This window comes from Rhinolophus sinicus, chromosome 5, assembly GCF_057876585.1.
Source record: "Rhinolophus sinicus isolate RSI-liver-muscle chromosome 5, RSI-T2T, whole genome shotgun sequence".
NCBI classification, from domain to species: Eukaryota; Metazoa; Chordata; class Mammalia; order Chiroptera; family Rhinolophidae; genus Rhinolophus; species Rhinolophus sinicus.
In genome coordinates, this window is record NC_142505.1 from 622,211 (window position 1) to 636,188 (window position 13,978).

The 13,978-nt window shown below is 48.7% G+C and overlaps 1 protein-coding gene across 6 annotated transcripts in view; it reads right to left on the minus strand.

The window, feature by feature from the left end:
• Nucleotides 1-13,978, minus strand: part of CNTN3 (contactin 3) — a 185,998-nt gene that overhangs the window by 23,214 nt on the left and 148,806 nt on the right. For 5 of the 6 annotated variants that reach the window (XM_088798086.1, XM_088798087.1, XM_074312196.2 and 2 more), the window contains 4 exons: nt 12,894-13,069; nt 1,950-2,067; nt 977-1,135; nt 732-881 (listed from right to left, as the gene is read on the minus strand). In XM_088798086.1, coding sequence (XP_088654212.1) covers nt 732-881; nt 977-1,135; nt 1,950-2,067; nt 12,894-13,069 — 603 coding nt within the window. The remainder of the gene's footprint in view (nt 1-731; nt 882-976; nt 1,136-1,949; nt 2,068-12,893; nt 13,070-13,978) is intronic. The other variant, XM_088798084.1, reaches the window with a different exon arrangement.

Here is a 13,978-nt window from a genome sequence, read left to right on the forward strand (position 1 = left end):
AAATGACTGAAACACATTCCGTGACTCCTATCTCGGCTTAGTCCCTAAAGTGACAGACAGGCTGTATTTAAAACATCATTTCAGTTAATATCAATTAATATTACAGATTCTGGAAGGAAAGCCTCTAGATCCTTTCAGATGCCTCAATAATGTGATACTACACACACTTTGTGACTTTCAGTTGTCATTTTAGGATATTTTGAGAATTAGAAAATAGTCTGATGGTTCACATTCACAGCGACCCCAGCCGGCAAATGTGAACAATGATTCTCTCTTAATTTTATACTTGAGGGGCCCCATACACCATTCATCAGCTACTTGGCTCATTCACGGAGCTGGTGGCACACTGAGGTTCCCTGGCAGCTGACTCCCAAATGTCATCACCCCCCCTTTGTCAATGCTCGTTATAAACGAAACCAGCACTCTCCCCGTCAACAGGGTGGCCATGTCAGAGAGTAATAACCGTAAGTGACAAAACCATCTTCCCTGCACAGGCACTAATAATGCACGCCAACGATGGACTGGACTCTCGAAAATGTCGCACGTTAGAATCACTTCCACGTGAGTCTCTGACAAATGCCATGTGGCGAATTCTGCGTTCGATAGGTCAGATAATTGGGACAATGGGTTACTGAGGCTGGCCCCTGCTGGCCTGGGGACCGAGTAAGGGAACTGGAAATCCACGCCCAGGGGAACGTGCTGACCCGTTACTCAGGAAACAGAACACTAACCTGCCTCTTCGGTTCTTACTTTTTCTGAGGGTAGACTGGGCTCTCCCCCGCCGATTTTGTTGTTGGCTACGACGCGAAATTCGTACTCCACCCATGGGCTTAAGTCGATCACGGTAGCCGAGTGTGCTTTCCCATCAGTGACCTCAGGCACTGCAAAGGAGGAAGTCACTGGTGAGCGTCCACAAGCCCCTGCACTGCCTTGAACTCCACCGACGGGCGCTGTGGCATTTGTCTGCCCCCTTTACCTGTCGTGACAGTTTGCCAACCCACAGAGAAAGGCGTCCTCGCCTGGATGGAGTAGGACGTGACTGGGCTACGGTTGTCTGTACCTTCTTTCCAAGAGAGTTGGGCTGTTGTGTCTGTAATTTCATCCACCTTCACGTTTTCTGGTGGTCCTGGTGAACCTAAGGATGGCAAGAATGCAAACAGTGGGACGCTCTTCCATAAATGTCATCCCTTCTACCAAAGGGAAGAACATGTCACATGACCACTTTAACACCTCCAACTGGTCCCAATTTCAAAAGCACTCAGGGCAAAGGCCATTAACCCAGCAATAAAATTACCACTGTCCCCACATTTCTGTTGTCAAATCTTAAATCTGGATGTGGGGCAGTAATTGCAAAATTGCAACACTCCCCGGCTGCGGGGAACCTTGCTTTCTGAGGCCTCTGTGCTGCAGGGTTCCTGCACTTTCCAAACTCAACGTGCTTTACTCTGGGCACGGTGCCTGCCCTTGAACCTACGGGCACGTCTCTGTCCTTCCTAGTGTGTTATCTGGGGCTGCTTTATTCTATGACGCACTCCGGTCAGTCTTCAGTCTGGTATCAAATCAGTACATTGGACAGCAGCTCAGATTGGCCGATTTCCGCAGGCTTTCTGGGTGGTTCTGGTTCTTCTGGAAGGAGTCACGCTTGCGTGCACACCCAGTTGCTCTTCCCTTCCATAGTAAACATGATTGCTGAATTAATGACTCGCTCACAACACATCCCCGTGGCAGCACTTGTGCAGTGCTTACGACAGTGAGAGCCAGTTGAAGGGCAGAGTTGAGATTTTTATTTCTTTGAATCAGCACCCATCCTTATTGTCACATTCTCAAGGGGGATTAAATCCATGTGAAGCCCTGTGTGCTCATATGCTACCTCATCATGGTTTTTCCTGCAGGAAGAAATGCTCAGGTAAGACGTGAAATTAAAAACCCGTCAAGGCATCCATGTTTACCTCTCACTATGAGGTCGGCGGCCGAGGAAACGCTGTCCACCCCAGTCTGCACCATGCACACGTATCGCCCGCTGTGTTTCAGCTGGATGTTTCTGATCAGCACGTCGCCCGAGGAGCCCTGTTGGCGTAAACATAATGAGCGCACTTTCATTCTGGAAACACAAAGTACCTCGGAGGCTGTGGCCACCAACACTGTCCCTGAAGGTCACCTGTATTCAGAGATGAGACCGAGGTGGGGGGAGACTGAGGACGGATGGAAATAGCAGCGAGCTAAACCACACAGGAATGTGGACACAGGTTTCTGGAGCTAAACAAACAAGCTCCCCCTGGGCAGTTATGGTTTCAAACATAAATAAGGGCAGAGATTAGAGTCTCAGTCTATTCACTTCCACTAGGGTGACACTTGTTCTTATATGCATTGCTCAGCACATGTTCACTCATTTCCCAGTTCCAATCTGCCGGCAATTATCCCCAAAGAAGAGGAGGGAGACATCTGGGCATTGGGAGAACAACAGGACAAGGGTACCATGGTGGACACACACTGGTGCTCAGGAAGCACAAAGCCCTTTAACTCTTCCCCACAGAATTTAGGGAGGTCAACAGGAACCTTCGGTGAAGAAAAACTAAAACATTGTAAACCCTGAAATAACAGCTGTTTGTATAGACATTTGCTTGTGTACCAGGCACCAGTTAACAGAGAAAATGTATTTCTAAAAGTTCAAATATTTGGTGATGGAAGGAGAACTGAGTCTGGTGGTGATGTACAGGGGATGTGTTACAGAATTGTACACTTGAAACCTAATAATTGTACTAACCAATGTCACCCCAGTACATTGAATAAAAAAGAAAACAAACAAACAAAAAAACCAGAAGCTCGACTTCCAATGGTCCTCGTTTTAAAAGAATGTAACATCACGTTCATACAATGACTAGCTGCAGGCCAATTGCAGGCATTCATAAATATATGGGTTGAAATTAACTGATTTGGCAAACAAAGCCCTTTGACAATGGTCACGTACTGAAAAATCTCCACGCTGCTGTGGGAGAGGGTGCCACGGCTTTCATCTTATTCCTTAAAAGGAGAGTCTGACTCAAGGTTTCCTAGTGTTCGTCAAAAGATGGATTCTACTGTCCCGCTTTCAGGTGATCTCCTCAGATCTCCGATGGGTAATTTCTAGAGATTGCTTCCCATTCTTAGGACCCTCAACGGGCTGTCTGCTCTCTGTTGGGCGGATTCTGTGGCTGTAGCCTGAATTTCTTGAGTCCTGGGAGAAGGCAGACGTGAGGAGATTGAGGGCGGGAATTAAATGATAACCCAGAAACTCGTAAGTTTGCAGTTTCCTTTTCATCATGTTGAGCATTTTCCTTTCTCTCCCACTCTCTCTTCTTCTCAGGTTACTTAGAAATGTATCCCCAGGATGAAACCTTACATGCCTGCCGACCTTTAGAAAGGCTTAGGTTTCATGAGCTCCATCCACTTGCAGGAAAAGGGCTGTCATTTCTACAGAAATCTCTTCTTTTTGGTGAGGTTGGAACCATTACTAGTAAGTCCCTCAAGGCGCTGGGGTGCGCTACGATTCTTCCCCACATTTATTTGCTTATTTTGAAAGCATCTGGGTAACAGATGGAACAGGACCTCGCTGTGGCCTCAGACACAGGACATGTCTTAGGTTCACTGGCTGGTTCTGCCTCATGAAGGAGGAAGGAGGCCCTTCATTCTGGGCTTGTCATTTCCCTTCACTTTGGTATTAATCAGTGAAGAGACACAAGACGCAGGTAGTTCACTTAAAACCAAACCACCTTCCTAAAGAAACGTGTGAGGCTCACCATCGGGGGAAACACAATTTGTAATTAGCTTTTTACACTGCAGAGTGGAAAAGGGAAGCAATTAACAAAGATATGGAGACAGGTGGATAACTGATTTCTTTTTCAAGCACCAACATGAAATGGAGTGGATGATACATAAATGAAAACTAAAATTGAGCAAAAGTTCAGAGGAAATAAAATTTCCTCTATTTGCACCTCTCCTGATAGGATATATCTGTATTGCTCTTCTTCCACTACCCTCCTCTCTCTCTCTCTCTCTCTCCCCCCCTTCAGTGAAGCAGAACATCAAGTCAAGACCCATCTTCACAAAAGCTCCCTGAGAACTTGCCACATTAGAGTCACTCGAGGGCTGAGAGAGTCTAACACATGGTGTCTGCTCTAGGATGTAATCTCACGTCAGGTAATGGATAGATACATGTGAACAAGTTATTTTTACAAATCCAGGTTTACTCAGCAAAGGTTAAATGAAATCGCATGGCACATGCCATGTGCAGGTGACTCCAGACCGAAAGGGACAGGGATGGCACGTCCTGTGGTGGGCATGGAGCTGCCGGACTCTTCTTGTCGCTGCTGGGACTGTGGACTGGGACAGCCCTCAGGAAACCACCCACTCCCCACTACGCAGGACACACACACAGCTATGACCCAGCAGTCCCCTTCGTAAGCGAGTCCCGTGGAGATGAGCACACGTGTTCAAGGAAGACGTCTGCAAGGACCTCGGCGGCAGCACTGCCGTAACAACTGAGAAACGAAAATGTCCCTGTGTCCGTCACAGCCAGCAGGTACACGGGCAGCAGGGTGCCCCTCACGGAAACAGGCTCCGGCCACGGAAGTGAATTGACCCTAAGGACGTAGATCAACACGGCTGAGTCGCAACATAAAGATGCGATCAGTGGACAAGAGGACAGGGCACCAGTCGTCACTGTCAGGAAATCTGGGCTGCGGTTCCCCTGGGAGGGCGGTTGGCCTGGCAACGAGGCACCATGGGGACGCCCGCAACGTGGGTCATTCCCTGCTTTCAGGGCTGGTGGTCCCGTGTGCTCATTCTGTGCAGTCACGGGGTGACCCGTGTGGTCTTGGTAGAATACGGTGGCCTCTAACCAGTTCTTACTACAAATGCACCTCCACATTCTCCGTTTTCAGTGGGGTCAGAAACACAACAGGAATTCTAACTCCGATTCTCTCACAAGAATGAAACGTCTAATAATAACTTTTTTAGAACAGCCTATAGTTTCTAATCAAGATGCAATTGAATATTCCCAGACATTAAAAAACAAGACAAGACGGAAAAGGAAACCCCAAGGGGACGTCTGCCTTACAGCACACCCATCCCTGCTGCATCGTTTCACTGTTAAAGGTTTGGATATAACTAGTTACCAACTGACCGTGCGCTCAGCCATACCTGAGGTCCCTGAGGTCCCCGAGGGAGCCCTCTCCACAGCGTGCTCGAGCTTTTTCCTGTGATGGTGGCTGCATTCCAAGAGGAATTGAGCGGATGGAACAAGCTGGAAGTGCCTACGTTTGTGAGGGGGCTGCAGCCTGGTTGGTGTGGACAAGTCACAGGGCCCACAGAGGGGCAAAGGGAGGGCCTGGGTCTCACCGCTCAGCAGGGGTGTGGAAGCCACGGGAAACTGGAAGCTGGACGAGGGTGCTGCTGCCGCCACCTTGGGCAGACCAAGCTGCCACGGCCTCCAGATCCCGCGGAACCGGCCACACGGCCTCTCTGGGGCAGCTGACAAGTTGGACTCTATATGAAGTGGGGTCTGACCCTCTGCCTTTTCCTTGGTTCCACCCAGCAGGTCCAAGTTAGGCTATTTGTTCACCAAGGTTCTTCTTTGCGCAGTTGTTTTCAGTGACTGTGCCGAGAACCCAAAACAAATAAAAGTCCCCAACTGGTCTGGGCGCCCTTCCTTTCACATCAGCAGCTGTGTGTGAGCCAGAGGGAGGTGACACGAGCCGATGACAACGGCAGGTACGTCCCAACAGTTTGCCTGGTATTTCGAAGTGCAGGTTTTTCACCTCAAAGTCTAATTGAAGAAAATCAAGGAAGATGTGGTTTGATATTAAATGACTGTCCTCATATCATTAGCCTATGTTTTCTGGTCAAGAGCACGATCTGAAAATTTTAAAGTCAGTGTAAGGAAAATAGTTACACAAATCAGAGTTTTTACTGTAATGAAAAAAACACCTAATGTTTTTGATTTTTGAGTCTAAAATTTTAAATTGCCCCAAATGTACCATTTATTCTTTACTTTCTTATTCGTGTTCAGATTAATTAAATGGTATACTAACAAATTATATCTTGCAAAGTAGAATGAATTTCTTTCTAAAATTGGAACACCAGATCTCAACCGGCATGAAAAACTACAATTCAACAAAAGGCAAGTAACCCAATTTAAAAAATGTGCCAGTCACTTTGACCCCTGGGTCAGGGGTCACCACTCCATCCTAAGGGTCAGTAAACAGCTGAACAAACTGAAAAATCAACAACTCTTCTTAAATCTGGCGGAGAAGTGAGGTCACAAGAAGACCACTGCCTCCCAAATCGGGGACCAGCAGGTGACTGCAGAGGCCCTGGTGTGTGGGGCTGCGGAGCGCCTGCCCTCCCCTCCCCTTCCATCAGCAAAGGCCTGTTCACTGCAGTTCCTTTCACCTGATGCTCCACGTCTGCCTTTCAACCAATACACACAAGGCATCCTGACAAGCTCAGGTACCAGGTGTCATAGGATCCCATTTATACGAAATGTCCAGAGGGCGTTTACAGATAGAAAGCAAAACAGTGTTTGCCTCCATCTGAGAGCAGAGAAGTGGAGGAGGGGGAGGTTACGACCAGGGGTGTGAGGTCTCTTTTTGAAGAAATTACAATAGTCTGCAAATCATTTCGGTGATGTATGCAAAATTCTGTGAATATACTAAAAACCGTTCACTTGCATACTGTAAGAGGTTGAACAGTACGGTATGTGAGTTATTTCTCAACACAGCTGTTAAAAACAATGTTTTAGCCATAGGAGTAAAAAATTATGCCACGATCAGCAGACACCATTTTCCTCCTCATTTGCTTTGATGCAGTAATTGTTCATTTACTGGTTTTATTAGATTTACTCCTGTTTTTGACAAGTCCTCTGTTTCTGGATGTACCCATTGACTTAGCCCCACCTCCTTTTGCAAACCCAACCCAACCCAACCCAACCCAACTGAACCCAAACCAAACCAAACCAGACCAAACCAAACCAGAATTGTCAACTGCTAGCTCTTTCCACGAATCAGCATTAGCTCCAGCCTCCAGAGATGAGCTGTTTTATGCCCACAAATCACTGATGCAGGTAAGATCTGGTTCTGAGTATTTACAGTTTGCTGGGTCTGGAGGGGCAGTGAGTCACAGCCAAGGAAGGATGGCTGACTCTCAGGGCTCGTAGAGATTTTCAGCAGCATTTACACATGGCTGTGTTCAGATTCACAGGTGCCAGTGCATACCCGGTCTCACACACACACACACACACACACACACACACACACAGTCACACCTCTTCAGTGGTCATCTACGGTTTCAATCAGTTACCAGTAGGACGGGTCCCACAGGGGCTCCTAGTGTGTCATGAGACCAACAAGTCACAGACGGCCCTCCCCAGGGAAAACAGTCACTCGTAAGAACCAGAGTGACGCCATTCTATGAAAGTTGAAATTCACAGCAAAATCTCCCTGAAGTTTCTTTAACTATCTGAGTCTCTGCAAAGCTCCCCCAGTGGCAGCAGCCCCGCGACACCCCATCTCAGAGTGCAGCCCTCTCGGAGCAGCGGTTCTAAGATCTGTTCACACCTCAGAGCCCCATGGCTGGGGGACGGCGTCGAACCTGAGAAAAGTCACGTAAACGCATAGGAAAAGGAGATGTTTTGACGACGTGAAAATGAAAACTTTCATGTTGCAAACGACATAATAAACAACGTTAACAGAAAAGTGACAGACGGCAAGAAGGTATTTCCAGTGAATCGAACTGAGCATAACCAGCAGCTGGGATACAGAAGGACCGACCACAGTTCCCTAAGAGGAGGCTCTGGATTCCAGCAGAAGGAGCGAGATACGACTTGTGGTGCACGGAAGGGGAGGCCGTATCCTGAGACAGCAACGGGCCAGTTCACGCTGCATTTGCATCCAAGTGAAAGACTTCCTGTTGTGGCCTCAGGAGGACACGTCTACTGAACACGGGAAACAGATGAGACGAAAATCTGCTAAATGCCAACACTGATTTCATGTTTGTGTCTCTGGACGGAATCAAGCAGGTCTCACACTCTGACACTGGTCTTGAAGCAGTTTGTCTTTTGTGTAGCTTTGGAAAGCCATTGTCAGCACTGTCGGGCTAAAAACAAAAATCTGCTTTGAACATTCTTCTATATAATAATCCCGGTAGCCGAACTCCTGTGAATTTTTCTGGCTAGAAATAAAAACATAATTTGTCACTCTTCTCTGCAGAAGTAATCTTGCATTTCACAAGAATCAGTATTAAGCCACAAATTTTCTTGATTTGGAAGAGTCAGTTACAATTCTAAATCTGTCTTTAGTATCCAAATTCCTAACAAGCAAATGGAGACATTTGCAATTTCATTATTAATCTGAGAAATGAGAACGTGGTGATAATGAGATATCACTTCTCAGTAAAAAATTTTAAAAAGTCACAGGAAAAAACGTGTGGGAAAGGATTTGGGAAATGGGCGTCCTGTGTCCTGCTGATGGGGACATGTGATGCGCACCTTCCGGGAGAACAGCGTGAAAGCAGCGCCATCACGGGGGCTGGGTGTATGGACAGTGACGCCGCCACCAGCTGGCTCGCCCCTTCTTGCTCGGAGGACGGGCTCTTCTCACCTCACTTTTACAGGGGAGGAAAGGGAGGGAGAGACACAAAGCCTGGAACGGGTGGCAAAGCTGCAGTTCTGAGTTCTGATTCCGTCATGAGGAAACCGTATAACGCCAATCAGATGTACAAACACCCCCGGAGACGCTCTGGGAGCTGTGAGGACGACGCTCTGACGAGGGGTCTTATGCTTCTTTCAAAACACTATTAGCTGTTCTTTTCCTTACTGGGTTTCTTACTCTAAACACTCTCAGAATAATTTAAACTGGATGTGATTGTTAATTACTTTAAAACCATGGAAAAATTAAAAGCCTTACAATACATAGCTGTTTTATTTCATCTCGGAACACTGAATTTTTTATTCTCCTGTCTCTCCATCCATCGGTCTCCTCCCTCCCTCCCTCTCTTCCTCACATGTTAAGAAAGTGTTGTACTTTTCTGTATTTAGGCCTCGGTGGTTGTGCAAAGCATTAACGCGTATTTTATCTGTTGAGGGAACTTTGTGTCCCATTATCCTTTTTTATCGGTCATTATTGATACATAAGAGAGTTGATACTGTTTGTAAATTTATCTTGTGTCCAAGCAGTTGACTGAACTGATTAACTTAAAAAGTTTATCTAATGTTTGGCAATCGGATCTGCTAGTGGTTGAACATGGAGCTCACAGAGCAGACTTGATGGAACCTTCTGCTCATCTGTTTCTAGGACCTCGATCTGCCCCAGGGACACAGGCTGCAGCTTGTCTCTGGACCCTCGTTCTCCTGTGTGATGCACCAGTTTGCTTCAGACACTGGACTAAGTTACACTTTGTTTAACGTCTGGCTCGGCGCCGAAACCCATGGCTGGTGTCCTCTGTGCCTTTGACGCGATGTCCAAATGGACACGATAAATCTGATCTCAACTGCTGGAGCTTTGTGAGCTCACAGATTTTTTTTCCCAAAAGGTATGTTTTGTTTGTTTTGTTTTGTTTGTTTGTTTTTGTTTTTGAATGACTATTGAACACCCACCATAGTCCCAAAGACAAATGGCTGAATCATGAAGCTATGAGTTGGGTTTTCCATTTTCTAAGCTACCTCTTCTCCCTTCTAAACATGGCTCTTCCTGTGCAGCCTTCCAGCCTCCTCGCTCACGTGTGCTGCTTCTGAAAATGGGGCGTATCTACGAACAGGCCGGGATAACAGACCAGCAGACTTGAGGGAACGCTGCAAGGAACCCACGTCCAGAGGAAGGGCTGTGATGAGACTGCTTCTCACGCGACAGAAAACCATCTGACTTGGTGGCCTGTGCTTCCGGGTGACGTCACCGTGGATGGTCACGGTTCTGTGCTGATGGGAGACTATCAAGTCACTCATGGAAAAGTCAATAAAAAAATTCACAGGCCATGGACTAGCATGTTAGAAAAAGACCTGAACTCCAAGTGATAGGATTAATTTATGGAATTTCATGGTTCAGGTACCTGACTCTTGTAAGACGATTTATACCGTCTGTGGAAACCTACGTAGAGCAGGAGACATTCAGCTACAGGGAAACCTCGACGACTCAACGCCCAGCTCCTACCACTTTGTGCAGCGGTCACCAAACTTGTCTCAGTGTCTCTTTGAGGATGTCGGCTGCATATTAAAACCCAACTACTCTGGACATTGAGTCGTTCATCGTATATTTCTTTAGCATGAGCTGAGATGGAGGGCATTGTATTTGATGCAATATTACCGACAGTTTAAAATCCCGTTACACAGCAAAGGAAACCAGTGTTTCAAATCAAATTCTTTGTCTAAGAATTACAGTCAGGACCAGAGGTGTCTCAGGGTAGCAGCCTCTTCAGACAGGAAGAGGGGTCTTTACTAAAGTGACGTCCCACCCTTCGCTCCAAGGACAGGCAAGTGATAACCCAAGTTGGCGTAAGGCGCTGGCTGAGAAGACTGAGCCGCCTTTGTCTATTGTGACAGACGAACTGAAGACGTAAAAAAGGGCTTTCAATGCAACAGCGAAGGGCAGGCTAACTAACAGGTTGTGATTGATGGAGTTCCTCAAAGCCTTGGGTGAGTCAGAATAATTTGGAAAACTAGAACTTCTAAACAAATAAGCCAGATACAGGAAACAGAACGTGGTGAAACAACGTAACTGGCTGGCATCTAGGTGTCTCCACATTTTCTCTGTCAAAGGAAACTGTATTCGCTGCTGTAACCAGTGCTGCTCACAGGGTGGCTTGAAACAACACGACTCCCCGCTGCTGCGGCCCCAGCACTGGAACCCAGGTCTCCGTCCCGGGGTCTGGACTGGCCCCCACGTTGCTCCTTCAGCTCCGGACGCCCCGCCTTCATGGCTGTGGACGCACGGCTTCCACCTGCTGCCCACATGGGCGCCCGGCCCTCTGCCCTGAGTCGGCGTCTTCCATGGGTGTCCTCCCATTCCTGTGTCTGTGTCCAAACTTCCCTCTTTGTATGAGGACCCTGGTCACGTCGGATTAGGCCCCCGCACGCCAGGAGGCCCTCACTGTCACTGACCTGGATCCACAGCTGCCCTGCTCGCACCTGAGGTCTCACTGTGTGTCACGTCAGCCACCACACTCAGAACCACGCGTCTGACACCAGGGGTGCGTGTCCCACCCAAGCAGCCCTCTGACACAGCGGGGTGGCCTGGAATTCAGTTCAGTTCTGCCCCTTCTCTTGGAAGCAGCACCACACCCTACAGTTTAAGGGCTCAGCCCCACATGACACCCCGCTTCAGGCACCAGTCACAAGTCTCACATTGTCGCCTGTCCTCCTGACAGACCGGATATAAGTCGGGGTTCCTGTGACCCTTCCTGGGGTTCAACCATTTGCTAGGACAGCTCACAGAACTCAGGGAATCATTTATTTACATTTACCAGTTTATTATAAAGGACATACGAGGACACAGACAACCAGCCAGATGAGGTGTGTGGGGTGAGGTCTGGGGTTCCTGCGTGCAGGGGTGTCTGTCTCCGTGGAGCTGGGGTGTCTCCCTCCCAGCACGTGGATGGTCCACCAACCCAGAAGCTCTCCACACCCCGTGCTTTGGGGATTTTTATGGAGGCTTCATCAGGTACGCCTGGCCCGTCGCCATCTCCATCGCCAGCCCCTGTCCCCTCCCTGGAGGGTGGGTGACAGGGCAGAGAGCTCCGAGCTCCTAACCTGGCTCGGTCGTTCTGGTGGCCACCCTGGTGCTGGTGAGCAGCCGCCAGCAGTCATTAGAACAGACGCAGCACAGCTGTCGCCCGGGAAATGCCAAGGGTTGTAGGGAGCTCTGTCCCGGGAACCAAGGCAGAGAACAGAACGTTCCATATGTTCCATTGTCTCACAATTAGGCACCTGAACACATGTTTTATTTTGGGGGGGAGGGGGACACGACTCACATCCAAGCATCATCCTTCCATTTGCACACAGTCCTAATATGTTCATACACCTATGAGACACACGTGTGCATTTAATAACAAATCCTGCTCAAATATATACAGCTGAGTCACCCATCATGTTGTTTGGTCCAAAGGATGAGACCCCGACCCCACCGTGCGCCACGGGGTCCCAGGCAAAGGGAAGCCACCCGAGTTGGTGCCAACCGGCCACCAAGGGCAAGTGGCCAGTGACTGCAGAGGCCCGCTGGTGGCAGGGTGGCTCACCACACTGGTCACTCCCAGAGTCCCCCTCCAAGAGTCGCTTTCTCCTTGAAATTGGTCACTCTCGGTCACACAGAGCCTTCACCAAGGAGACAGATGGGGTATGAGACAGCGACTGGTTTGGGGACACACAGATCTAGCCCCGGGTCTCAGTTCCACCAGTGACCCTGGCAAGTTCATACACTTCAAGTCCTTAGTTTGTGCACCTATAAGACAGAAAACCTACCGCTAACTCAGGGCAGTTTCGAGGATTAACTGCGCTGAGCTCCCGGCTGGCACAGAGGAGGCGCCCAGCAGATGGGACTCATTCAGCTTCGTAATAAATGTGTCGTGTTGGAATAAACACTTGTGCTGGGAAGCGTGCCTTTCCACGGGCTGCAGCGGATGGAGGCATCACGATGACAACATTTCACAGGCAGGCAACAAACATCAGTTTTAATGAAACGATCACTCACTGTGCAAACGTGCTCACTGTCTGGTGATTGTGGTAATAAACTCAGAGCACGACAGAACTGAGAACCCAGATTCCCTCACAAAACACATGTCTGGAGCGTCATGTATGTGCCAGGTGCTTGGTTAGGGACACTGTGTCACAGTCACATGTCGTCTAAAGGGCAGGAGGAAAGTGCACAACTTACCCCACCGACTTTCTCGAAGTGAGAGCCGTCTTTCTGGAAATCCGTGAGGACCCCGTTGAAGTACCAGGTGAACGTGATGTCTAACAGGGGGTCGTGCTGCGCCTGGCAGGGCAGAACGACGCTTTCGCCCACAGAGACATCCATGTTGGAGGGCGCCACCGTTATCCTCGTGGGGTCTGTGGGGAAGGAACACAGTTTTAAGCATAACGTCAGCATTTTTACTTTGCGGAGCGCGACTCCCAGGCAGATGAGATGGTGAGTGTAACTCAGTGTGTACGATTGTACACACATCTGCACACACGTGCAGCTCAAGTCTGCGAGGTTACAGTCGGCCTTTTCATGCACTTTTTAACACATTTCCTCAGATCCACAATTCTTGCTAAAAGAATCATGATATCTGAATTTATAGGGTACGCACGTTTAATATCGTGTCCCCTATAAAGCAGTTACAATGCTGCCACAGCCGTCTCAGCTGACACACAGCAGTACAGAGGCAGAGACAGAAACCTGCAGGTTCCCCTAATGTTCAATGACTGGAAAATGTATTACTATCAAAATGTAAGCAGACTCAAAGACTACACAAAAGGTTTAGAATCTATACAAAAGAGGACTCCTCGGTTAAAAAGTCCATGAAGGTGTTTTCCTTCCCCTTTGCAAATGTCTGCAAGGACGTTTCTTTCTCCGTCGTCCCACTGCCCTTGCGTCTGTTTGCCCCACGTTCCCACGGCTTCTCCTCACTTCTGTGCTCCATGTGGCAGCGAGTGTTCAACAGAGTCACTTAAACACGCCGCCTGCGCTGCTCTGCCAAAGCCCCAGTTCGAGGCGTCCTACTCCGGCCGTGGCCCCGGGCCCCCAATTTCAGCAGCGGCCGCCACGTGCGTCTGACGTCTTCTCCTCGCACTCTCTGTGCTTGGTTTCTCCCACACGCTGGTGTGTTTTCTGGTCCTTCCCGTTCCCCTGCATCCTCCGTGTGGACTGTGCCAAGCGCACTGCTCTTTCTTATTCTGTCTCCACTCGCTCTCTTGGTGATTTTATCCAGTCCATCCTTTGTCAAGGACCCCGCTGTGTGCTGACTAACACTCCCC